The following is a 23,599-nucleotide window of genomic DNA, read 5'->3' as shown; positions in this document are numbered from 1 at the left end:
CGGTAGTAACGGTAGTAACGGTAGTAACAGTGGTAACGTTAGTAACGGTAGTAACAGTGGTAACGGTAGTAACGGTAGTAACGGTGGTGACGATAGTAACGGTAGTAACGGTGGTGACGGTAGTAACGGTAGTAACGGTAGTAACGGTGGTGACGATAGTAACGGTAGTAACAGTGGTAACGTTAGTAACGGTAGTAACGGTGGTGACGGTAGTAACGGTAGTAACGGTAGTAACAGTGGTAACGTTAGTAACGGTGGTGACGGTAGTAACGGTAGTAACGGTGGTGACGATAGTAACGGTAGTAACGGTGGTGACGGTAGTAACGGTAGTAACGGTAGTAACAGTGGTAACGGTAGTAACGGTAGTAACGGTGGTGACGGTGGTGACGGTGGTGACGGTGGTAACGGTGGTGACGGTAGTAACGGTGGTGACGGTAGTAACGGTGGTGACGGTAGTAACGTTAGTAACGGTGGTAACGATAGTAACGTTAGTAACGGCGGTAACGGTGGTGACGGTGGTGACGGTAGTAACGGTCGTAACGGTAGTAACGGTGGTAATGGTGGTAATGGTAGTAACGGTGGTGACGGTGGTGACGGTGGTGACGGTGGTAACGGTGGTGACGGTAGTAACGGTGGTGACGGTAGTAACGGTGGTGACGATAGTAACGGTAGTAACGGTAGTAACGGTAGTAACGGTGGTAACGGTGGTAACGGTGGTGACGATAGTAACGGTAGTAACGTTAGTAACGGTAGTAACGGTAGTATCGGTAGTAACGGTAGTAATGGTAGTAACGGTAGTAACGGTGGTGACGGTGGTGACGGTAGTAACGGTAGTGACGTTAGTAACGGTAGTAACGGTAGTAACGGTGGTGACGATAGTAACGGTAGTGACGTTAGTAACGGTAGTATCGTTAGTAACGGTAGTAATGGTAGTAACGGTAGTAACGGTGGTGACGGTGGTGACGGTAGTAACGGTAGTGACGTTAGTGACGGTAGTGACGGTAGTAACGGTGGTAACGGTGGTGACGGTGGTGACGGTAGTAATGGTGGCGACGGTAGTAACGGTAGTAACGGTAGTAACGGTAGTAACGGTGGTGACGGCGGTGGTGACGGTAGTAACGGTGGTGACGGTAGTAACGGTAGTAACGGTGGTAACGGTGGTGACGGCGGTGGTGACGGTAGTAACGGTGGTGACGGTAGTAACGGTAGTAACGGTGGTAACGGTGGTGACGGTAGTAACGGTAGTAACGGTGGTGACGGTAGTAACGGTAGTAACGGTAGTAACGGTGGTGACGGTAGTAACGGTAGTAACGGTAGTAACGGTAGTAATGGTAGTAACAGTGGTAACGTTAGTAACGGTAGTAACGGTAGTAACGGTGGTGACGGCGGTGTGACGGTAGTAACGGTAGTAACGGTGGTGACGGCGGTGGTGACGGTAGTAATGGTAGTAACAGTGGTAACGTTAGTAACGGTAGTAACGGTGGTGACGATAGTAACGGTAGTAACGGTAGTAACAGTGGTAACGGTAGTAACAGTGGTAACGTTAGTAACGGTAGTAACGTTGGTGGCGGTAGTAATGGTGGTAACGGTGGTAACGGTAGTAACGGTGGTGACGGTAGTAATGGTAGTAACGGTAGTAACGGTGGTGACGGTGGTGACGGTAGTAACGGTGGTAACGGTAGTAACGGTGGTGACGGCAGTAACGGTGGTGACGGTAGTAACGGTAGTAACGGTGGTGACGGTAGTAACGGTGGTAACAGTGGTGACGGTAGTAACGAAAGTAACGGTGGTAACGGTGGTGACGGTAGTAACGGTGGTGACGGTAGTAACGATAGTAACGGTAGTAATGGTGGTAACGGTAGTAACGGTGGTGACGGTAGTAACGATAGTAATGGTAGTAACGGTGGTAACGGTAGTAACGGTGGTGACGGTAGTAACGATAGTAGCGGTAGTAACGGTGGTAACGGTGGTGACGGTGGTGACGGTGGTGACGGTGGTGACGGTAGTAACAGTGGTGACGGTGGTGATGGTGGTGACGGTGGTGACAGTGGTGACGGTAGTAACGATAGTAGCGGTAGTAACGGTAGTAACGGTGGTGACGGTAGTAACTGTGGTAACGATGGTGACGGTGGTGACAGTGGTGACAGTAGTGACGGTGGTGACGGTGGTGACGGTGGTGACGACGGTGACGGTAGTAACGGTGGTAACGATGGTGACGGTGGTGACGGTAGTGACGGTGGTGACGGTGGTGACGGTGGTGACGGTGGTGACGACGGTGACGGTAGTAACGGTGGTAACGATGGTGACGGTGGTGACGGTGGTGACGGTGGTGACGACGGTGACGGTGGTGACGGTGGTGACGGTGGTGACGGTGGTGACGGTGGTGACGGTGGTGACGGTAGTGACGGTGGTGACGGTGGTGACGGTGGTGACGGTGGTGACGGTGGTGACGGTGGTGACGGTAGTGACGGTGGTAACGGTGGTGACGGTGGTGACGGTAGTAACGGTGGTAACGATGGTGACGGTGGTGACGGTGGTGACGGTGGTGACGGTAGTAACGGTGGTAACGATGGTGACGGTAGTGACGGTGGTGACGGTGGTGACGGTGGTGACGGTGGTGACGGTGGTGACGGTAGTGACGGTAGTGACGGTGGTGACGGTGGTGAAGACGGTGACGGTGGTGACGGTGGTGACGGTAGTGACGGTGGTGACGGTAGTAACGGTGGTGACGGTAGTAACGTTAGTAGTGACGGTAGTAACGGTGGTGACGGTAGTAACGTTAGTAACGGTAGTAACGGTGGTGACGATGGTGACAGTAGTAACGTTAGTAATGGTAGTAACGGTGGTGACGATGGTGACGGTGGTGACGGTGGTGACGGTAGTAACGGTGGTGACGATGGTGACAGTAGTAACGTTAGTAATGGTAGTAACGGTAGTAACGGTGGTGACGATGGTGACGGTGGTGACGATAGTAACGATTGTAACGGTAGTAATGGCAGTAACGCTAGTAACGGTAGTAACGGTAGTAACGGTAGTAACGGTGGTGACGATAGTAACGGTAGTAACGGTGGTAACGGTGGCGACGATGGTGACGGCGGTGCAGGTGTGGAGGTGAGCGACGCTACTCACCGCCTGCGCGTGGCCATGGCGGGCGACCTGCTGCTGGTGGCTGGCCAGCTGCTGCTGCCCGGCCTGGTGCTGCTGTGCCGGCACTGGCGCCTGCTACAGGGGGCACTAGCAGGCCCCTTCCTGCTCATCATCTCCTGCTGGCGGTGAGCGGGGGGGGGGGGGGGTGAGGGGGGGTGAGCGTGGGGGGTGAGTGAGTGGAGGTGAGTAGCGGAGTGGGAGGTGAGCGATGGGGTGAGTGGAAGGAGGTTAGTAGCGGAGTGGGAGGTGAGCGAGGGGGGGGGTGAGTAGCGGAGTGGGAGGTGAGCGATGGGGGGTGAGTGAGGGAGAGGTGAGTAGCGGAGTGGGAGGTGAGCGATGCGGGGGGTGGGGGGGGGAGGGGGTGAGGGGGGGTGAGCGTGGGGTGAGTGGGAGGAGGTTAGTAGCGGAGTGGGAGGTGAGCGATGGGGGGTGAGTGGGGGGAGGTGAGCGATTGGGTGAGTTGGAGGAGGTGAGTGAGGGGAGTGGGAGGTGAGCGAGGGGTGAGCCGGGGGTGAGTGAGGGGGGTGGTGAGTGAGTGAGTGAGGGGAGGTGAGCGATGGGGGGTGATTTAGGGGAGGTGAGTAGCGGAGTGGGAGGTGTCTCTCCCCCTGTGTCTCCCCCCGCGTCTCTCCCCGCGTCTCTCCCCGCGTCTCCCCCCGCGTCTCCCCCCGCGTCTCTCCCCGCGTCTCTCCCCGCGTCTCTCCCCGCGTCTCCCCCCGCGTCTCCCCCCGCGTCTCTCCCCGCGTCTCTCCCCGCGTCTCCCCCCGCGTCTCTCCCCGTCTCCCCCCGCGTCTCCCCCCGCGTCTCCCCCCGCGTCTCCCCCCGCGTCTCCCCCCGCGTCTCCCCCCGCGTCTCCCCCCGCGTCTCCCCCCGCGTCTCCCCCCGCGTCTCCCCCCGCGTCTCCCCCCGCGTCTCCCCCCGCGTCTCTCCCCGCGTCTCTCCCCGCGTCTCCCCCCGCGTCTCTCCCCGTCTCCCCCCGCGTCTCTCCCCGCGTCTCTCCCCGCGTCTCCCCCCGCGTCTCCCCCCCCGTCTCCCCCCGCGTCTTTCCCCGCGTCTCCCCCCGCGTCTCCCCCCGCGTCTCTCCCCGTCTCCCCCCGCGTCTCTCCCCGCGTCTCCCCCCGCGTCTCCCCCCGTCTCCCCCCGCGTCTCTCCCCGTCTCCCCCCGCGTCTCCCCCCGCGTCTCCCCCCGTCTCCCCCCGCGTCTCTCCCCGCGTCTCCCCCCGCGTCTCCCCCCGTCTCCCCCCGCGTCTCCCCCCGTCTCCCCCCGCGTCTCTCCCCGTCTCCCCCCGCGTCTCCCCCCGTCTCTCCCCGCGTCTCCCCCCGCGTCTCTCCCCGCGTCTCCCCCCGTCTCCCCCCGCGTCTCCCCCCGTCTCTCCCCGCGTCTCCCCCCGCGTCTCTCCCCGCGTCTCTCCCCGTCTCCCCCCGCGTCTCCCCCCGCGTCTCCCCCCGTCTCCCCCCGCGTCTCTCCCCGCGTCTCTCCCCGCGTCTCCCCCCGTCTCCCCCCGCGTCTCCCCCCGCGTCTCTCCCCGCGTCTCTCCCCGCGTCTCTCCCCGTCTCCCCCCGCGTCTCCCCCCGCGTCTCCCCCCGTCTCCCCCCGCGTCTCCCCCCGCGTCTCTCCCCGCGTCTCCCCCCGCGTCTCTCCCCGCGTCTCCCCCCGCGTCTCTCCCCGTCTCTCCCCGCGTCTCCCCCCGCGTCTCTCCCCGCGTCTCTCCCCGTCTCTCCCCGCGTCTCCCCCCGCGTCTCTCCCCGTCTCTCCCCGCGTCTCCCCCCGCGTCTCTCCCCGCGTCTCCCCCCGCGTCTCTCCCCGCGTCTCCCCCGCGTCTCTCCCCGCGTCTCCCCCCGCGTCTCTCCCCGTCTCTCCCCGCGTCTCCCCCCGCGTCTCTCCCCGCGTCTCTCCCCGTCTCTCCCCGCGTCTCCCCCCGCGTCTCTCCCCGTCTCTCCCCGCGTCTCCCCCCGCGTCTCTCCCCGCGTCTCCCCCCGCGTCTCTCCCCGTCTCTCCCCGCGTCTCCCCCCGCGTCTCTCCCCGTCTCTCCCCGCGTCTCCCCCCGCGTCTCTCCCCGCGTCTCCCCCCGCGTCTCTCCCCGCGTCTCCCCCCGCGTCTCTCCCCGCGTCTCCCCCCGCGTCTCTCCCCGCGTCTCTCCCCGCGTCTCCCCCCGCGTCTCTCCCCGCGTCTCTCCCCGTCTCTCCCCGCGTCTCCCCCCGCGTCTCTCCCCGCGTCTCTCCCCGCGTCTCCCCCCGCGTCTCTCCCCGCGTCTCCCCCCGCGTCTCTCCCCGCGTCTCTCCCCGCGTCTCCCCCCGCGTCTCTCCCCCTGTGTCTCCCCCCGCGTCTCTCCCCGCGTCTCTCCCCGCGTCTCTCCCCCTGTGTCTCCCCCCGCGTCTCTCCCCGCGTCTCTCCCCGCGTCTCCCCCCGCGTCTCTCCCCCCGCGTCTCTCCCCGCGTCTCTCCCCGTCTCTCCCCGCGTCTCTCCCCGCGTCTCTCCCCCCGCGTCTCTCCCCGCGTCTCTCCCCGCGTCTCTCCCCGCGTCTCCCCCCGCGTCTCTCCCCGTCTCCCCCCGCGTCTCTCCCCGCGTCTCTCCCCGCGTCTCCCCCCGCGTCTCTCCCCGTCTCTCCCCGCGTCTCTCCCCCTGTGTCTCCCCCCGCGTCTCCCCCCGCGACTCTCCCCCTGTGTCTCCCCCCGCGTCTCCCCCCGCGTCTCTCCCCCTGTGTCTCTCCCCGCGTCTCCCCCCGCGTCTCTCCCCGTGTCTCCCCCCGCGTCTCCCCCCGCGTCTCTCCCCCTGTGTCTCCCCCCGTGTCTCCCCCCGCGTCTCTCCCCGTGTCTCCCCCCGCGTCTCCCCCCGCGTCTCCCCCCGCGTCTCCCCCCGTGTCTCCCCCCGCGTCTCCCCCGCGTCTCTCCCCGCGTCTCCCCCCGCGTCTCCCCCCGTGTCTCCCCCCGTGTCTCCCCCCGTGTCTCCCCCCGCGTCTCCCCCGTGTCTCCCCCCGCGTCTCCCCCCGCGTCTCCCCCCGTGTCTCCCCCCGCGTCTCCCCCCGCGTCTCCCCCCGTGTCTCCCCCCGCGTCTCCCCCGCGTCTCTCCCCGCGTCTCCCCCTGTGTCTCCCCCCGCGTCTCCCCCCGCGTCTCTCCCCGTGTCTCCCCCCGTGTCTCCCCCCGTGTCTCCCCCCGCGTCTCTCCCCGTGTCTCCCCCCGTGTCTCCCCCCGCGTCTCCCCCCGCGTCTCCCCCCGTGTCTCCCCCCGCGTCTCCCCCCGCGTCTCTCCCCGCGTCTCCCCCCGCGTCTCTCCCCGTGTCTCCCCCCGTGTCTCCCCCCACGTCTCCCCCCGCGTCTCCCCCCGTGTCTCCCCCCGCGTCTCCCCCCGTGTCTCCCCCCGCGTCTCCCCCCGTGTCTCCCCCCGTGTCTCCCCCCGTGTCTCCCCCCGCGTCTCCCCCCGCGTCTCCCCCCGCGTCTCCCCCCGTGTCTCCCCCCGCGTCTCCCCCCGTGTCTCCCCCCGCGTCTCCCCCCGCGTCTCTCCCCGCGTCTCCCCCCGTGTCTCCCCCCGCGTCTCTCCCCGCGTCTCCCCCCGCGTCTCCCCCCGTGTCTCCCCCCGCGTCTCCCCCCGCGTCTCCCCCCCCGTCTCCCCCCGTGTCTCCCCCCGCGTCTCCCCCCGCGTCTCTCCCCGTGTCTCCCCCCGCGTCTCCCCCCGCGTCTCTCCCCCTGTGTCTCCCCCCGTGTCTCCCCCCGCGTCTCTCCCCGTGTCTCCCCCCGCGTCTCCCCCCGCGTCTCCCCCCGCGTCTCCCCCCGTGTCTCCCCCCGCGTCTCCCCCGCGTCTCTCCCCGCGTCTCCCCCCGCGTCTCCCCCCGTGTCTCCCCCCGTGTCTCCCCCCGTGTCTCCCCCCGTGTCTCCCCCCGCGTCTCCCCCGTGTCTCCCCCCGCGTCTCCCCCCGCGTCTCCCCCCGTGTCTCCCCCCGCGTCTCCCCCCGCGTCTCCCCCCGTGTCTCCCCCCGCGTCTCCCCCGCGTCTCTCCCCGCGTCTCCCCCTGCGTCTCCCCCCGCGTCTCCCCCCGCGTCTCTCCCCGTGTCTCCCCCCGTGTCTCCCCCCGTGTCTCCCCCCGCGTCTCTCCCCGTGTCTCCCCCCGTGTCTCCCCCCGCGTCTCCCCCCGCGTCTCCCCCCGCGTCTCCCCCCGCGTCTCCCCCCGCGTCTCTCCCCGCGTCTCCCCCCGCGTCTCTCCCCGTGTCTCCCCCCGTGTCTCCCCCCGCGTCTCCCCCCGCGTCTCCCCCCGTGTCTCCCCCCGCGTCTCCCCCCGTGTCTCCCCCCGCGTCTCCCCCCGTGTCTCCCCCCGTGTCTCTCCCCGTGTCTCCCCCCGTGTCTCCCCCCGCGTCTCCCCCCGCGTCTCCCCCCGCGTCTCCCCCCGTGTCTCCCCCCGCGTCTCCCCCCGCGTCTCCCCCCGCGTCTCCCCCCGCGTCTCCCCCCGCGTCTCCCCCCGTGTCTCCCCCCGCGTCTCCCCCCGCGTCTCTCCCCGCGTCTCCCCCCGTGTCTCCCCCCGTGTCTCCCCCCGCGTCTCTCCCCGCGTCTCCCCCCGTGTCTCCCCCCGTGTCTCCCCACGCGTCTCCCCCCGCGTCTCTCCCCGCGTCTCCCCCCGCGTCTCCCCCCGCGTCTCTCCCCGCGTCTCCCCCCGCGTCTCCCCCCGCGTCTCCCCCCGCGTCTCCCCCCGCGTCTCCCCCCGCGTCTCCCCCCGTGTCTCCCCCCGCATCTCTCCCCGCGTCTCCCCCCGCGTCTCCCCCCGCGTCTCTCCCCCTGTGTCTCCCCCTGTGTCTCCCCCCGCGTCTCCCCCCGCGTCTCCCCCCGTGTCTCCCCCCGCGTCTATCCCCGCGTCTCCCCCCGCGTCTCCCCCCGCGTCTCTCCCCGCGTCTCTCCCCGCGTCTCTCCCCTGTGTCTCCCCCTGTGTCTCCCCCCGTGTCTCCCCCCGCGTCTCCCCCCGTGTCTCCCCCCGCGTCTCCCCCCGCGTCTCTCCCCCTGTGTCTCCCCCTGTGTCTCCCCCCGCGTCTCCCCCCGTGTCTCCCCCCGCGTCTCTCCCCGCGTCTCCCCCCGCGTCTCCCCCCGCGTCTCTCCCCCTGTGTCTCCCCCTGTGTCTCCCCCCGCGTCTCCCCCTGCGTCTCCCCCCGCGTCTCCCCCCGTGTCTCCCCCCGCGTCTCTCCCCGCGTCTCCCCCCGCGTCTCCCCCCGCGTCTCTCCCCCTGTGTCTCCCCCCGTGTCTCCCCCCGCGTCTCCCCCCGCGTCTCCCCCCGTGTCTCCCCCCGCGTCTCCCCCCGCGTCTCCCCCCGCGTCTCCCCCCGCGTCTCTCCCCCCGTGTCTCCCCCCGTGTCTCCCCCCGCGTCTCCCCCCGCGTCTCTCCCCGTGTCTCCCCCCGCGTCTCCATGTCTCTCCCCGTCTCTCCCCCTGTGTCTCCCCCCGCGTCTCTCCCCGTGTCTCCCCCCGTGTCTCCCCCCGTGTCTCCCCCCGCGTCTCTCCCCGTGTCTCCCCCCGCGTCTCCCCCCGTGTCTCCCCCCGCGTCTCCCCCCGCGTCTCCCCCCGTGTCTCCCCCCGCGTCTCCCCCCGTGTCTCTCCCCGTGTCTCCCCCCGCGTCTCCCCCCGTGTCTCCCCCCGCGTCTCCCCCCGCGTCTCCCCCCGTGTCTCCCCCCGCGTCTCCCCCCGTGTCTCTCCCCGTGTCTCTCCCCGCGTCTCTCCCCGCGTCTCTCCCCGCGTCTCTCCCCGTGTCTCCCCCCGTGTCTCTCCCCGTGTCTCCCTCCGCGTCTCCCCCCGTGTCTCCCCCCGCGTCTCCCCCCGTGTCTCCCCCCGCGTCTCCCCCCGTGTCTCTCCCCGTGTCTCCCCCCGCGTCTCTCCCCGCGTCTCTCCCCGTGTCTCCCCCCGCGTCTCCCCCCGTGTCTCCCCCCGCGTCTCCCCCCGTGTCTCCCCCCGCGTCTCCCCCCGTGTCTCTCCCCGCGTCTCTCCCCGTGTCTCCCCCCGCGTCTCTCCCCGTGTCTCTCCCCGCGTCTCACCCCGCGTCTCTCCCCGCGTCTCTCCCCGTGTCTCCCCCCGCGTCTCTCCCCGTGTCTCTCCCCGCGTCTCCCCCCGCGTCTCTCCCCGTGTCTCCCCCCGCGTCTCTCCCCGTGTCTCTCCCCGCGTCTCCCCCCGCGTCTCTCCCCGCGTCTCTCCCCGTGTCTCCCCCCGCGTCTCTCCCCGTGTCTCTCCCCGCGTCTCTCCCCGCGTCTCTCCCCGTGTCTCCCCCCGCGTCTCTCCCCGTGTCTCCCCCCGCGTCTCTCCCCGTGTCTCCCCCCGTGTCTCCCCCCGCGTCTCTCCCCGTGTCTCCCCCCGCGTCTCTCCCCGCGTCTCCCCACGCGTCTCCCCCCGCGTCTCTCCCCGTGTCTCCTTCCGTGTCTCTCCCCGTGTCTCCCCCCGTGTCTCCCCCCGCGTCTCTCCCCGCGTCTCCCCCCGTGTCTCTCCCCGCGTCTCTCCCCGTGTCTCCCCCCGCGTCTCTCCCCGCTTCTCCCCCCGTGTCTCTCCCCGTGTCTCCCCCCGTGTCTCCCCCCGTGTCTCCCCCCGCGTCTCTCCCCGTGTCTCCCCCCGCGTCTCCCCCCGCGTCTCCCCCCGTGTCTCTCCCCGCGTCTCTCCCCGTGTCTCCCCCCGCGTCTCTCCCCGCGTCTCCCCCCGTGTCTCTCCCCGTGTCTCCCCCCGCGTCTCTCCCCGTGTCTCCCCCCGCGTCTCTCTCCGCGTCTCTCCCCGCGTCTCCCCCCGCGTCTCTCCCCGTGTCTCCCCCCGCGTCTCTCCCCCTGTGTCTCCCCCCGTGTCTCTCCCCGCGTCTCCCCCCGCGTCTCTCCCCGCGTCTCTCCTCGTGTCTCCCCCTGTGTCTCCCCCCGTGTCTCTCCCCGTCTCTCCCCCTGTGTCTCCCCCCGTGTCTCTCCCCGTCTCTCCCCCTGTGTCTCCCCCCGCGTCTCTCCCCGTGTCTCCCCCTGTGTCTCCCCCCGCGTCTCTCCCCGTCTCTCCCCCTGTGTCTCCCCCCGTGTCTCTCCCCGTGTCTCCCCCCGCGTCTCTCCCCGCGTCTCTCCCCGCGTCTCCCCCCGCGTCTCTCCCCGTGTCTCCCCCCGCGTCTCTCCCCGTCTCTCCCCCTGTGTCTCCCCCCGTGTCTCTCCCCGCGTCTCTCCCCGTGTCTCCCCCCGTGTCTCCCCCCGCGTCTCTCCCCGTGTCTCCCCCCGTGTCTCCCCCCGTGTCTCCCCCCGCGTCTCTCCCCGTCTCTCCCCGCGTCTCCCCCCGCGTCTCTCCCCGTCTCTCCCCCTGTGTCTCCCCCTGTGTCTCCCCCCGTGTCTCTCCCCGCGTCTCCCCCCGCGTCTCTCCCCGCGTCTCTCCCCGTGTCTCCCCCTGTGTCTCCCCCCGTGTCTCTCCCCGCGTCTCCCCCCGCGTCTCTCCCCGTGTCTCCCCCCGCGTCTCTCCCCGTCTCTCCCCCTGTGTCTCCCCCCGTGTCTCTCCCCGCGTCTCCCCCCGCGTCTCTCCCCGTGTCTCCCCCCGCGTCTCCATGTCTCTCCCCGTCTCTCCCCGCGTCTCCCCCCGTGTCTCTCCCCGTGTCTCCCCCCGCGTCTCTCCCCGTGTCTCCCCCGTGTCTCACCCCCCGTGTCTCCCCCCCGTGTCTCCCCCTGTGTCTCCCCCGTGTCTCAGGACGATCCCCGAGTCGACGCGCTGGCTGCTGGCGACGCAGCAGCGGCTGCGTGCGCGTGTCGCCGTGCAGCTGGAGGCGACGCGCAACGGCATCAACGTGGAGGGCGAAGACTTCGCCGGTAGCGACGCACACGCCACATGCACACCTGCACCCACACGCACGTGCGCACAGGCGTACACGCACACCTACACACACACGCACGTGCGCACAGGCGTACACGCACACCTACACACGCACGCACATGCACACAGGCGTGCACGCACACCTACACCCACACGCACATGCACACACGTAGCATGCACACCTACACACGCACGCATATGCACACAGGTGTACATGCACACCTACACACGCACTCCTACACCCACACGCACATGCACACAGGCGTGCACGCACACCTACACCCACACGCACATGCGCACAGGCGTGCACGCACACCTACACACGCACGCACATGCACACAGGCGTACATGCACACCTACACACGCACGCACATGCGCACAGGCGTACACCCACACCTACACCCACACGCGCGTACACACATGCACACGCACATGGCGTTGTGTTGATGGTTGTGTTGGTGGTTGTGTTGGTGGTTGTGTTGATGGTTGTGTTGATTGTTGTGTTGGTGGCTGTGTTGGTGGCTGTGTTGATGGTTGTGTTGATGGTTGATTTGATTGTTGTGTTGGTTGTTGTGTTGATGGTTGTGTTGATTGTTGTGTTGGTTGTTGTGTTGATGGTTGTGTTGATTGTTGTGTTGATGGTTGTGTTGGTGGCTTTGTTGATGGTTGTGTTAGTGGCTGTGTTGATGGCTGTGTTGATGGTTGTCCGGCAAAAACAACCCCCTACCTCTTCGTGGTGCTGGACGGCAACACTGTGGTGGGCAGTGCCGTGGGGGAGGGCCAATTTTGATTGGCCATTCCCCCAAATGGGGGCTCTGGATGGGTGCGAGGGGCTGGTAACCCCTCCACCTTCAATTAACTACCACTAAACTACGAGGTAAAATAAGCTTGTGCCGGAGGCCCCGAGGGGACAGGCGTCTATGACGTCTCCTGGCCAAACCCCATTTGGCGGAGCCAGGAGATTGAATCTTTACCGTCGGTGCTCCTTCAGCAACAACAAAAAGCCACTACGGGTGGCCACGTGGAATGTTCGAATGCTCACTGCGGAGGAGAGGCTGCCACTCTTCTGTCGGGAGCTGGATCGGTACCGCCTGGATCTCTGTGGTATTCAGGAGGTCCGGTGGACCGGCTCTGGCTCCTGCCACCATGAGGGATGGACAGTCCTCTACTCGGGGCAGGAGACCACCAAACAACAGGGAGTGGCTCTTCTGAACAAAATAATGAAGGGGGCGTGTAACTGTGGCGGTGAGGTGTTGGAAGCTGTAAGCCCCAGGCTACTTTGGGCTTGCCTTCCTATCAACCGGAGGCGAGGAGTGGTGGTCGTGGTTACTTATGCCCCCACCGTAGGCGAACATCCGTGGAGGGATGTAGGCAAAGCCGATGAGTCAGATGCCTTCTATGACCTCCTGTCACAGGTGCTGGCTAAAGTGGCCACTCGGGACAGAGTCATCTTGTTGGGTGACTTCAATGCCCGAGTTGGTCATGATGCTGGCACCTGGTCTGGAGTGATTGGAAGACATGGGCCAGATCAGCTCAATAATAACGGTAGGAGGCTGCTAGATTTGTGTGCAGCCCATGGGCTTGTAATTACCAACACACTGTTCCGGCATCAGCGCATCCACACAACATCATAGATGCATGCCGGGTCTAAGCAAGAACATCTGCTGGGCTACATAGTGACGGAATTGCGGATGAGGACCCATGTCCTTGACACCAGGACCTACCGTGGAGCTGATCTGCCCACTGACCATTGACTTGTCATCTGTAAGATGCGCCTGCCATTCTTCCACTCTGGTGTTTGGTGTACACCCAGGACCCCATTCAAATCCAAGGTAGCCTGGTCTCAACTAGCTGATGAAAGTTGCAAGCGAGAATTTCATCATCGCTTGCGGCTGGGGTTGGCATCGTCCCCCACTCCTCCAGATGTCGAGGGGAAATGGGCGAGGTTTAGGACTGTGACTCATGCAGCTGCAATGGCTGCTTTCGGTACATGGTCCAGACCTCTCGGAGACCCTGGCTGACAGGGGAGGTGTTCAGGCTAGCTGAGAAAAAGCGACAGGCCCACTTTCATGGTCTACAGCATCCAACGCCAGAGAGTGAGGAGGCTTACTGCAGCCTTCGCTCGAAGATTCGAAGAGCCGTGAGGCACTGCAAGGATGGGTGGTGGTCCGGGTTGCTGAAGAGATGGAGTCTGCCTCAATGGCCCGCGATCACAAATCGTTATTTAACTCCATCAAAAAAGTAACCTGCAGTGCCACACCTATGACCATCATTAGGGGAAAAAACGGTGATCTAATCTCTGACCCCCAAGAACAGGTTTGCAGATTTGCTGATCATTTCTGTGAAGTCCTGGGGGAGGGCAAATCCCTCGGCATGGAAAACATTATGGGACAAAGTGGGGATGACCTTGCTGAGGCTGCGGTGTCTCAAATATTGGAAGAAGACACCCCCTCTGAGTGGCTGGCTGAGGTGCCATCTGTTGAGGAAGTACTAAAGGCAATCCAGAGTCTGAGACTAGGAAAGGAACCGGGCAGAGATGATCTCCCAAGCGAAATGCTGAGGGAGGGTGGCGTTTGTGTGCAGACTGGCCTACATGGCATCATAACAACAGTCTGGACCACTGGATGGGTTCCGCAGGGTTGGAAGGATGCCCTGGTGGTCCCCCTCTTTAAGAAGGGGGACCGCACAGACTGTAACAACTACAGGGGCATCTCACTCCTCAGTGTGCCGGGAAAGGGCCTGGCAAGGATTATTCAACATCGCCTTGCTTAGGCACGCTGAGGAGAGGCTTGCGGAGCCCCAATGCGGTTTCAGGAAAGGGCGGTCCTGCACAGATGCCATATTTTCTTTCCGTCTGCTACAGCAGAGGTGTAGGGAATTTCAACAAGACCTACATATCTGCTTTATTGACCTGGTCAAGGCCTATGATACCATCAGTAGGCCTGGTCTTTGGGTTGTTCTTTGTGCTTTTCGAGTCCCTGACCCTCTGCTCACGATCATTAAGGACCTTCATGATGGTGAGCAGGTTCGGTTAAAACTACGTGGCCGGGAGTCGGAGCCATTCCCTATTTCACTTGGAGTGTGACAGGGATGTCCTCTGGCTCCCACATTATTTAACATATTTTTTGACCACGTAGTTTGTGAAGCCTTCGATGGCTGTACCGGAGGAATTTTTACCTGGTACAGATATAATGGGAGGCTGATCGATGCCTGGGTGCAGTCAAGGGATGGCTCCCTATTAGTCAACCATGTCATGTATGCCGATGATCTGGTAATTGCCGCTCACTCAGAGGAGGAGTTGGATGCGCTGCTGCTGAACGTGGAGCTTGCCACTAAGAGGTGGGGCCTTACCATCAGCCCCACCAAAACTAAGCACCTGCCTGGGTATTTTGTACCATCGGACACTCTACCCCCACAACTCTCAATTGGTGATGGGGCAGTTGTGGAGAGAGTGGAGAGTTTCCCATACCTGGGCAGTGTGCTTACGACCGGCTCCAGTTTAACAGCAGAGGTCTCACTCCGAATCAGTCAAGCGGCAATATAATTTCATCGGTTGCGCAACGCTGGGTGGAAGCTACCTGGTCTGTCGCTCCGCACGAAGCTTCAGGTCTTCTCGGCCACGGTCATTCCCTCCCTTCTCTACGCTTGCGAAACGTGGACTCCCCTAATGGAGCATCTCCGCCGGTTAGAGACATTCAGGCTGGCCTGCCTACGATCCATCCTGGGTTTAACCAGGCTGGATTGTGTGAGGAGCTCACAAATCCTTGAAAGATTTGGACAAAGTCCCATCGGTGAGCTCCTCCTGCAGGCAGGCTGCGTTGGCTGGGTCATGTAGCCCGCATGCCCAGCCACCGCATGACAAAACAGCTTTTGTTCGGCCGGATCGAGGGGGATAAACGGGCGCGGCACGGGCTAGAGAAGAGATGGAGTGACGTGGTACAGGAGGACGTGGAGCTGAGTGGACTTGCCAATGACTGGTACCAGCGGTGTCAAGATCGGCCTCTGTGGAGGAGGCTCGTGACGGACGCTAACGGGCAGTTGGAGTCAGTCGCCCTCCAACAACAACGGAGTGGGGAGGAGAGATGCTCACAACAACGAGCGGAATGCCGGGTGGCTAAAACACAGCAAGTTGGTACAGTAGGGGGCACAGGTGGTGCATCAGCCAGTCATCTCGGTCATCTCGGTCAGTCGACCCGTGGCACCTGCTGGGTCTGCCCCGTGACCTCCTGCCAGCGGGCGTTCCACACTTCACGTGGCCTCAAAGTGCACCTAGCCTGGCACCAGCGTCGTGGTGACGTCACCGCCACTTTGTGGCGAATGGCGGTTGTTGTTGATGGTTGTGTTGATGATTGTGTTGGTGGCTGTTTTGACGGTTGTGTTGACGGTTGTGTTTTTGTGTTGATGGTTGTGTTGATGGTTGTGTTGTGTTGATGGTTGTGTTGGTGGCTGTGTTGGTGGCTGGTTTGTTGTGTTGTTGTGTTGATGGTGTTGTTGATGGTTGTGTTGTTGTGTTGATGGTTGTGTTGGTGGCTGTGTTGGTTGTTGTTGTTGTTGTGTAGAGCTGGACGCGACACTGGGGGGCCGCGTGGGGACACAGAGACACAGCCTCTGTGACGTCGGACGATCCAAAAACATCCTCAAGAACATCCTCATCCTGTCCTTCACCACGTGAGGACACGGGGACACGGGGAGATGGGGACACGGGGACGGGGACACGGACACGGGGACACGGACACGGACACGGGGACACGGGGACACGGGGACAGGGAAACACGGACACGGACGTGGGGACACGGGGACACGGGGACGGGGACACGGACACGGGGACACGGGGACACGGGGACAGGGAAACACGGACACGGACGCGGGGACACGGGGTAAGGGGACATGGGGTAGCGGGGACACGGGACATGGGGTCATGGGGTCATGGGGACATGGGGTTCCTGGGAAACGGGGTCACGGGACATGGGGTCATGGGGTCACAGGGTCACGGGGTCATGGGGACATGGTGTAAAGGGAGACGAGGTCATGGGGACACGGGGTCATGGGGACACGGGTCACTAGGTAAGGGGGACATGGGGTTCCTGGGAAACGGGGTCACGGGACATGGGGTCACGGGGACACGGGGTCATGGGGACACTGGGTCACGGTTCACAGGGACACGGGGTCAAGGGGATGCGGGGTCACATGTGAGTCTTGAGGCTGGGCAAGTCTCTCCTGACAGTGGTGGTGATGATGGTGATAATGATGGTGACGACGATGATGGTGGTGGTGGTGATGGTGGTGGTGATGGTGGCAATGATGGCGACAATGATGGCGACGACGGTGACGATGGTGACGACGGTGACGATGGTGATGGTGGTGACGACGGTGATAATGGTGACGATGGTGATGATGGTGATGATGGTGACAATGATGGTGACGATGGTGACGATGGTGATGATGGTGATGATGGTGACGATGGTGACGATGGTGATGATGGTGACGATGGTGACGATGGTGACGATGGTGACGATGGTGACGGTGGTGACGACGGTGACGGTGATGACGGTGGTGACGGTGGTGATGATGGTGACGGTGGTGACGGTGGTGACGATGGTGACGATGGTGACGGTGGTGACGGTGATGACGGTGAAGACGGTGACGATGGTGACGGTGGTGATGGTGGTTACGATGGTGACGGTGGTGACGGTGGTGACGGTGGTGACGACGGTGACGACGGTGACGACGGTGACGACGGTGACGGTGGAGACGGTGGTGACGGTGGTGAAGATGGTGACGATGGTGACGGTGGTGACGGTGGTGACGGTGGTGACGATGGTGACGATGGTGACGACGGTGACGATGGTGACGACGGTGACGACGGTGACGACGGTGACGATGGTGACGATGGTGACGGTGGTGACGACGGTGACGATGGTGAAGATGATGACGACGGTGACGATGGTGGTGATGGTGACGATGGTAATGATGGTGATGATGGTGACGGTGATGACGGTGACGGTGGTAACGGTGGTGATGATGGTGACGATGGTGACGATGATGACGATGATGACGACGGTGACGACGGTGACGACGGTGACGATGGTGACGATGGTGACGATGGTGACGGTAACGATGGTGATGATGGTGACGATGATGACGACGGTGACGATGGTAATGATGGTGATGATGGTGACGATGGTGACGATGGTGGTGATGGTGATGATGGTGACGATCGTGACGATGGTGACGGTAACGATGGTGATGATGGTGACGATGATGACGACGGTGACGATGGTGATGATGGTGATGATGGTGACAATGGTGACGATGATGACGATGGTGATGATGGTGACGATGGTGACGATGGTGACGATGGTGACGATGGTGGCGATGGTGACGATGGTGACGATGGTGACGATGGTGACAGTAACGATGGTGATGATGGTGACGATGATGACGACGGTGACGATGGTGACAATGGTGACAGTGACGATGGTGACGATGGTGACGATGGTGATGATTGTGACGATGGTGACGATGGTGACGATGGTGACGATGGTGACGATGGTGACGATGGTGACGATGGTGACGATGGTGACGATGGTGACGATGGTGACGATGATGATGATGGTGACGATGATGATGATGGTGACGATGGTGACGATGGTGATGATGATGATGATGGTGACGGTGGTGATGATGGTGACGATGATGATGATGGTGACGATGGTGACGATGGTGACGATGGTGACGATGGTGATGATGGTGACGATGATGGTGATGATGGTGACGATGATGATGATGGTGACGATGGTGACGATGGTGATGATGGTGACGGTGGTGACGGTGGTGACGGTGATGATGGTGACGATGGTGACGATGGTGACGGTGACGGTGACGATGGTGACGATGGTGACGATGGTGACGATGGTGACGGTGACGATGGTGACGATGGTGACGATGGTGATGATGGTGATGATGGTGACGGTGGTGACGGCGGTGACGGTGGTGACGATGGTGATGGTGACAATGATGGTGACGACGGTGACGGTGATGATGGTGACGGTGACGACGGTGACGGTGGTGACGATGGTGATGATGGTGACGATGGTGACGGTGGTGACGGTGGTGACGGTGGTGATGATGGTGATGGTTACGATGATGACAGTGGTGACGATGACGATGGTGACGACGATGACGACGACGACGATGACGACGCTCCCCGTCTCCCCCGCCGCGCGCAGCTTCATCGGCAACGCCATCCACCACTGCTTCGAGCGCAACCTGCGGGCGGCCATCGCCGCCATCGCCGTGACGACGGCGGTCACCGCGGCGACCGCGGCGGCGACGTCATCGGCGACGTCATCGGCGGCGTACTTCACGGGGACGGGGGCCCGCGCCGCGGCCTGCCTGGCCGTGTGGGCCGCCGCCGGCGGGCCCCTGGGCCGCAGGGCCACGCTGCTGCTCGCAGCCGTCACCACCGGAGGAGTTTCCCTGCTGCAGCTGGCGCTCGCGCAGTGTGAGGGGGGGGGGGGGTGTGGGGGGGGGTGTGGGGGGGGGGGGTGGGGGGGTGGTGGGGGGGCGGTGTGGGGGGGAGGGGGGGAAGGGGGGGGGGGTGTGGGGGGGGGGGGTGGGGGGGGTGGTGGGGGGGGTGGTGTGGGGGGGAGGGGTCGTTGGGGAGATGCGTTGGGACCTTGGGAGATGTGGGGAGACACGGGGACACGTGGGGAGATACACGAGGAGACACATGGGGAGATGTATGGGGAGATACGTGGGTAGACACCTGGGCTGCACATCGTGACATACGCTGGGACACCTTGGTAGATGTGGGTAGACACCACACGGTGACACGTACCTTGCCGCGTGCCCTGGCGATGTGTTCCCCGTGTGTCCCCGTGTCTCTCCCCGTGTCTCTCCCCGTGTCCCCCTCTCCCCGTGTCTCTCCCCGTGTCTCTCCCCGTGTCTCTCCCCGTGTCTCTCCCCGTGTCTCTCCCCGTGTCCCCCTCTCCCCGTGTCTCTCCCCGTGTCTCTCCCCGTGTCCCCCTCTCCCCGTGTCTCTCCCCGTGTCTCTCCCCGTGTCCCCCTCTCCCCGTGTCTCTCCCCGTGTCTCTCCCCGTGTCTCTCCCCGTGTCTCTCCCCGTGTCTCTCCCCGTGTCCCCCTCTCCCCGTGTCTCTCCCCGTGTCTCTCCCCGTGTCTCTCCCCGTGTCTCTCCCCGTGTCTCTCCCCGTGTCCCCCTCTCCCCGTGTCTTTCCCCGTGTCTCTCCCCGTGTCTCTCCCCGTGTCTCTCCCCGTGTCCCCCTCTCCCCGTGTCTTTCCCCGTGTCTCTCCCCGTGTCTCTCCCCGTGTCTCTCCCCGTGTCTCTCCCCGTGTCTCTCCCCGTGTCTCTCCCCGTGTCTCTCCCCGTGTCTCTCCCCGTGTCCCCCTCTCCCCGTGTCTCTCCCCGTGTCTCTCCCCGTGTCTCTCCCCGTGCCTCTCCCCGTGTGTCCCCGTGTCTCTCCCCGTGTCTCTCCCCGTGTCTCTCCCCGTGTCTCTCCCCGTGTCTCTCCCCGTGTCCTCCTCTCCCCGTGTCTCTCCCCGTGTCTCTCCCCGTGTCCCCCTCTCCCCGTGTCTCTCCCCGTGTCTCTCCCCGTGTCTCTCCCCGTGTCTCTCCCGTGTCTCTCCCCGTGTCTCTCCCCGTGTCCCCCTCTCCCCGTGTCCCCCTCTCCCCGTGTCCCCCTCTCCCCGTGTCTCTCCCCGTGTCCCCCTCTCCCCGTGTCCCCCTCTCCCCGTGTCTCTCCCCGTGTCTCTCCCCGTGTCTCTCCCCGTGTCTCTCCCCGTGTCCTCCTCTCCCCGTGTCTCTCCCCGTGTCTCTCCCCGTGTCCCCCTCTCCCCGTGTCTCTCCCCGTGTCTCTCCCCGTGTCTCTCCCCGTGTCTCTCCCCGTGTCGCCCTCTCCCCGTGTCTCTCCCCGTGTCTCTCCCCGTGTCCCCTTCTCCCCGTGTCCCCCTCTCCCCGTGTCTCTCCCCGTGTCTCTCCCCGTGTCTCTCCCCGTGTCTCTCCCCGTGTCCCCCTCTCCCCGTGTCTCTCCCCGTGTCTCTCCCCGTGTCTCTCCCCGTGTCTCTCCCGTGTCTCTCCCCGTGTCTCTCCCCGTGTCCCCCTCTCCCCGTGTCCCCCTCTCCCCGTGTCTCTCCCGTGTCTCTCCCCGTGTCTCTCCCGTGTCTCTCCCCGTGTCTCTCCCCGTGTCTCTCCCCGTGTCTCTCCCCGTGTCTCTCCCCGTGTCTCTCCCCGTGTCTCTCCCCGTGTCTCTCCCCGTGTCTCTCCCCGTGTGTCCCCGTGTCTCTCCCCGTGTCTCTCCCCGTGTCTCTCCCCGTGTCTCTCCCCGTGTCTCTCCCCGTGTCTCTCCCCGTGTCTCTCCCCGTGTCTCTCCCCGTGTCTCTCCCCGTGTCTCTCCCCGTGTCTCTCCCCGTGTCTCTCCCCGTGTCTCTCCCCGTGTCTCTCCCCGTGTCTCTCCCCGTGTCTCTCCCCGTGTCTCTCCCCGTGTCTCTCCCCGTGTGTCTCCCCGTCCCCGCGCCCCCAGACCTGCCCGTGGCCGTGGTGGCGGTGTTCTCTGTGCTGGGCCTCTTCTCATCCAGCGCCATCGCCATCCTCAGCGTCCTCTTCGCGGCCGAGATCATCCCCACCGTCATCCGGTACTCGCGCTACACTCACCGTCAATCACTGTCGCTCACTATCACTCACTATCACTATCACTCACTATCACTATCACTGTCACTCACCATCACTCACTATCACTATCACTCACTATCACTATCACTCACTATCACTCATGGTAAGACCCCACTTCTTAGCGGCATGCTTTAGGTTCAGCAGCAGCGCCTTCAACTCCTCCTCTGAGTGAGCCGCAATTACCAGATCATCGGCACACATAACGTGGTTGAGCAATAGGGAGCCAACCCTTGACCGCACCCGGGCATCGATTGGCCTCCAATTGTATCTGTACCAGATGGAAATTCCTCTGGTAAAGCCATCAAAGGCTTCACAAACTACGTGGTCAAAATAGATGTGAAATAATGTGGGAGCCAGAGGACATCCCTGTCGCACCCCAAGGTGAACAGGGAATGGCTCCAACTCCCGGCCACGTAGTTTTACCGGTGTCCGCTCACCATCATGGAGGCCCTTAAAGATTGTGAGCAGAGGGTCAGGGACTTCGAAAGTATGAAGAACCACTCAGAGCCCAGTCCTACTGATGGTATCATAGGCCTTGACCAGGTCAATCAAGCAGAGATGTAGGTCTTGTTGGAACTCCCTACACCTCTGCTGTAGCAGACAGACAGAATACATGGCATGTGTGCAGGACCGCCCGTTCCTGAAACCGCATTGGGGCTCCGCAAGCCTCTTCTGAGCGTACCTGGCAAGGCGATGTTGAATAATCCTTGCCAGGACCTTTCCCGGCACACTGAGGCGTGAGATGCCCCTGTAGCTGTTACAGTCTGTGCGGTCCCCCTTCTTAAAGAGGGGGACCACCAGGGCATCCTTCCAATCCTGGGGAACTCGTCCAGTGGTCCAGACTGTTGTTATGATGTCATGTAGGGCAGTCCGTGCATTTCGCTTGGGAGATCATCTCTGCCCAATGCCTCAACAGATGGCACCTCAGCCAGCCACTGACAGCGGGTGACGACTTCTTCCAATATTTAAGGCACCGCAGCCTCAGCAGGGTCATCCCCACTTTGCCCCATGATGTGTTCCAGGCTGAGGGATTTCCCCTCCCCCAAGACCTCACGGAAATGCTCAGCAAATCTGGCAAACCTGTTCCTGGGAGTCGGAGATTGGATCAGCATTCTTTCCCCGAATGATGGTGATAGGTGTGGCACTACAATTTACTTTTTTGATGGAATTAAAGACAGATTTGTAATTGCGGGCCATTGAGGCAGACTCTATCTCCTCAGCAACCCGCGACCACCACCCATCCTTGCAGCGCCTCACGGCTCTCCGAACCTCCGAGCGAAGGCTGCCGCAAGCCTCTTCAATCTCTGATGTGGGATGCTGAAGACGATGAGAGTGGGCCTGTTGCTTTTTCTCAGTCAGCTGGAACACGTCCTCTGTCAGCCAGGGTCTCTGGGGAGGTCTGGACTGCATGAGCTGCAGTCCGAAACCTTTCCCATTTCCCCTCGACAAATTCTCGCATGCAACTTTCATCAGCTAGCCGAGACCAGGCCACATTGGGTTTGAATGGGGTCCTGGGTGTACACCCACCACCGGAGTAGAAGAATGGCAGGCGCATCTTACAGATGTCAAGTCGATGGTCAGTGGGCAGATCAGCTCCACGGTAGGTCCTGGTGTCAAGGACATAGACCCGCATCTGCTGGTCCGTCACTATGTAGTCCAGCAGATGTTCTTGCTTGGACCCGGCATGCATCCATGATGTTGTGTGGATGCGCTGATGCCGGAACAGCGTGTTGGTAATTACAAGCCCATGGGCTGCACAAAAATCTAGCAGCCTCCTACCGTTGTTATTGAGCTGATCTGGCCCATGCCTTCCAATCACTCCAGACCAGGTGTCAGCATCATGACCAACTTGGGCATTAAAGTCACCCAACAGGGGGTTACTTTAGCTAGCACCTGTGACAGGAGGTCATAGAAGGCATCTGACTTATCGGCCTTGCTTGCATCCCTCCACTGATGGTCATCTTCGGTGGGGACATAAGTTACCACGACCACCACTCCTCGCCTCTGGTTGATCGGAAGGTGAGCCCAAAGTAGCCTGGGGCTTACAGCTTCCCACACCTCACCTCCACTCTCCCTCCCACACCTCCTTTATTCTTTTGTTCAGAAGAGGAGCCACTCCCTGTTGTTTGGCAGTCTCTGAGTAGAGGACTGTCCACTCCTCATGGTAGCAGGAGCCAGAATCGGTCCACTGGACCTCCTGAATACCACAGAGATCCAGGCGGTACCGGTCCAGCTCCCGACAGAGGAGTGGCAGCCTCTCCTCCGCAGTGAGCGTTCGAACATTCCATGTGGCCACCCGCAGTCGCTTCTTGCTACTTCTGGAGGAACCCCGAGGGCAAGGATTCAGTCTCCTGGCTCCGCCAAATGGAGTTTGGCCAGGAGAAGTCATAGACGCCTGTCCCCCAGGGCACAAGTTTCGTTTTAAATTTTCTTCGTAGTACAGTGGCAATGTATTTGACGGTGGAGGGTTACCAGCCTCTCGCACCCGTCCAGAGCCCCCATTTGGCAACTTTGGTGGCTACAAATGCCATGAGGGGAATAGCCAATCTAAATTGGCCCTCCCCCCACGGCACTGCCCACCACAGAGTTGCCGTCCGGCACCAACCCACACTCTCACATTCACTCACGCACTCTCATGTACACACACTCACTCTCACGTACACACACTCACTCTCACATACACACACTCCCTCTCACATACACACACTTTCACATACACACACTCACTCTCACATACACACACTCACTCTCACATACACTCTCGCACTCTCACGTACAAAGACAAAGATCCCCCGTATAGCCTTAACAGAATGTAGGGGCAAGTGCTGTTAGCGTGCACTTATGAAGGCACATACATACACACTCACTCTCACATACACACTCACTTTCACATACACACTTACTCACTCTCACATACACACTCACTTTCACATATGTAGTAACGCTTATGACTCGTTCACACCGGAGTTGGAGGCACACTTGTTTA

General features: G+C 63.0%; 1 protein-coding gene across 1 annotated transcript in view; it reads left to right on the top strand.

The window, feature by feature from the left end:
• Positions 1 to 3,085: 3,085 nt before the first annotated feature.
• The window catches only part of LOC144952848 (solute carrier family 22 member 17-like), a 33,064-nt gene continuing 12,550 nt past the window's right edge, over positions 3,086 to 23,599 (top strand). Inside the window, exons 1-5 of the mRNA XM_078883318.1 lie at positions 3,086 to 3,272; positions 10,802 to 10,920; positions 15,484 to 15,592; positions 18,154 to 18,428; positions 20,465 to 20,576. Coding sequence (XP_078739444.1) covers positions 3,145 to 3,272; positions 10,802 to 10,920; positions 15,484 to 15,592; positions 18,154 to 18,428; positions 20,465 to 20,576 — 743 coding nt within the window. The 5' untranslated portion in view covers positions 3,086 to 3,144. The remainder of the gene's footprint in view (positions 3,273 to 10,801; positions 10,921 to 15,483; positions 15,593 to 18,153; positions 18,429 to 20,464; positions 20,577 to 23,599) is intronic.

Source organism: Lampetra fluviatilis, chromosome 70, assembly GCF_964198595.1.
Source record: "Lampetra fluviatilis chromosome 70, kcLamFluv1.1, whole genome shotgun sequence".
NCBI classification, from domain to species: Eukaryota; Metazoa; Chordata; class Hyperoartia; order Petromyzontiformes; family Petromyzontidae; genus Lampetra; species Lampetra fluviatilis.
Note: the sequence above shows the minus strand (reverse complement) of the source record. Positions and strands in the feature narration are given on the sequence as shown.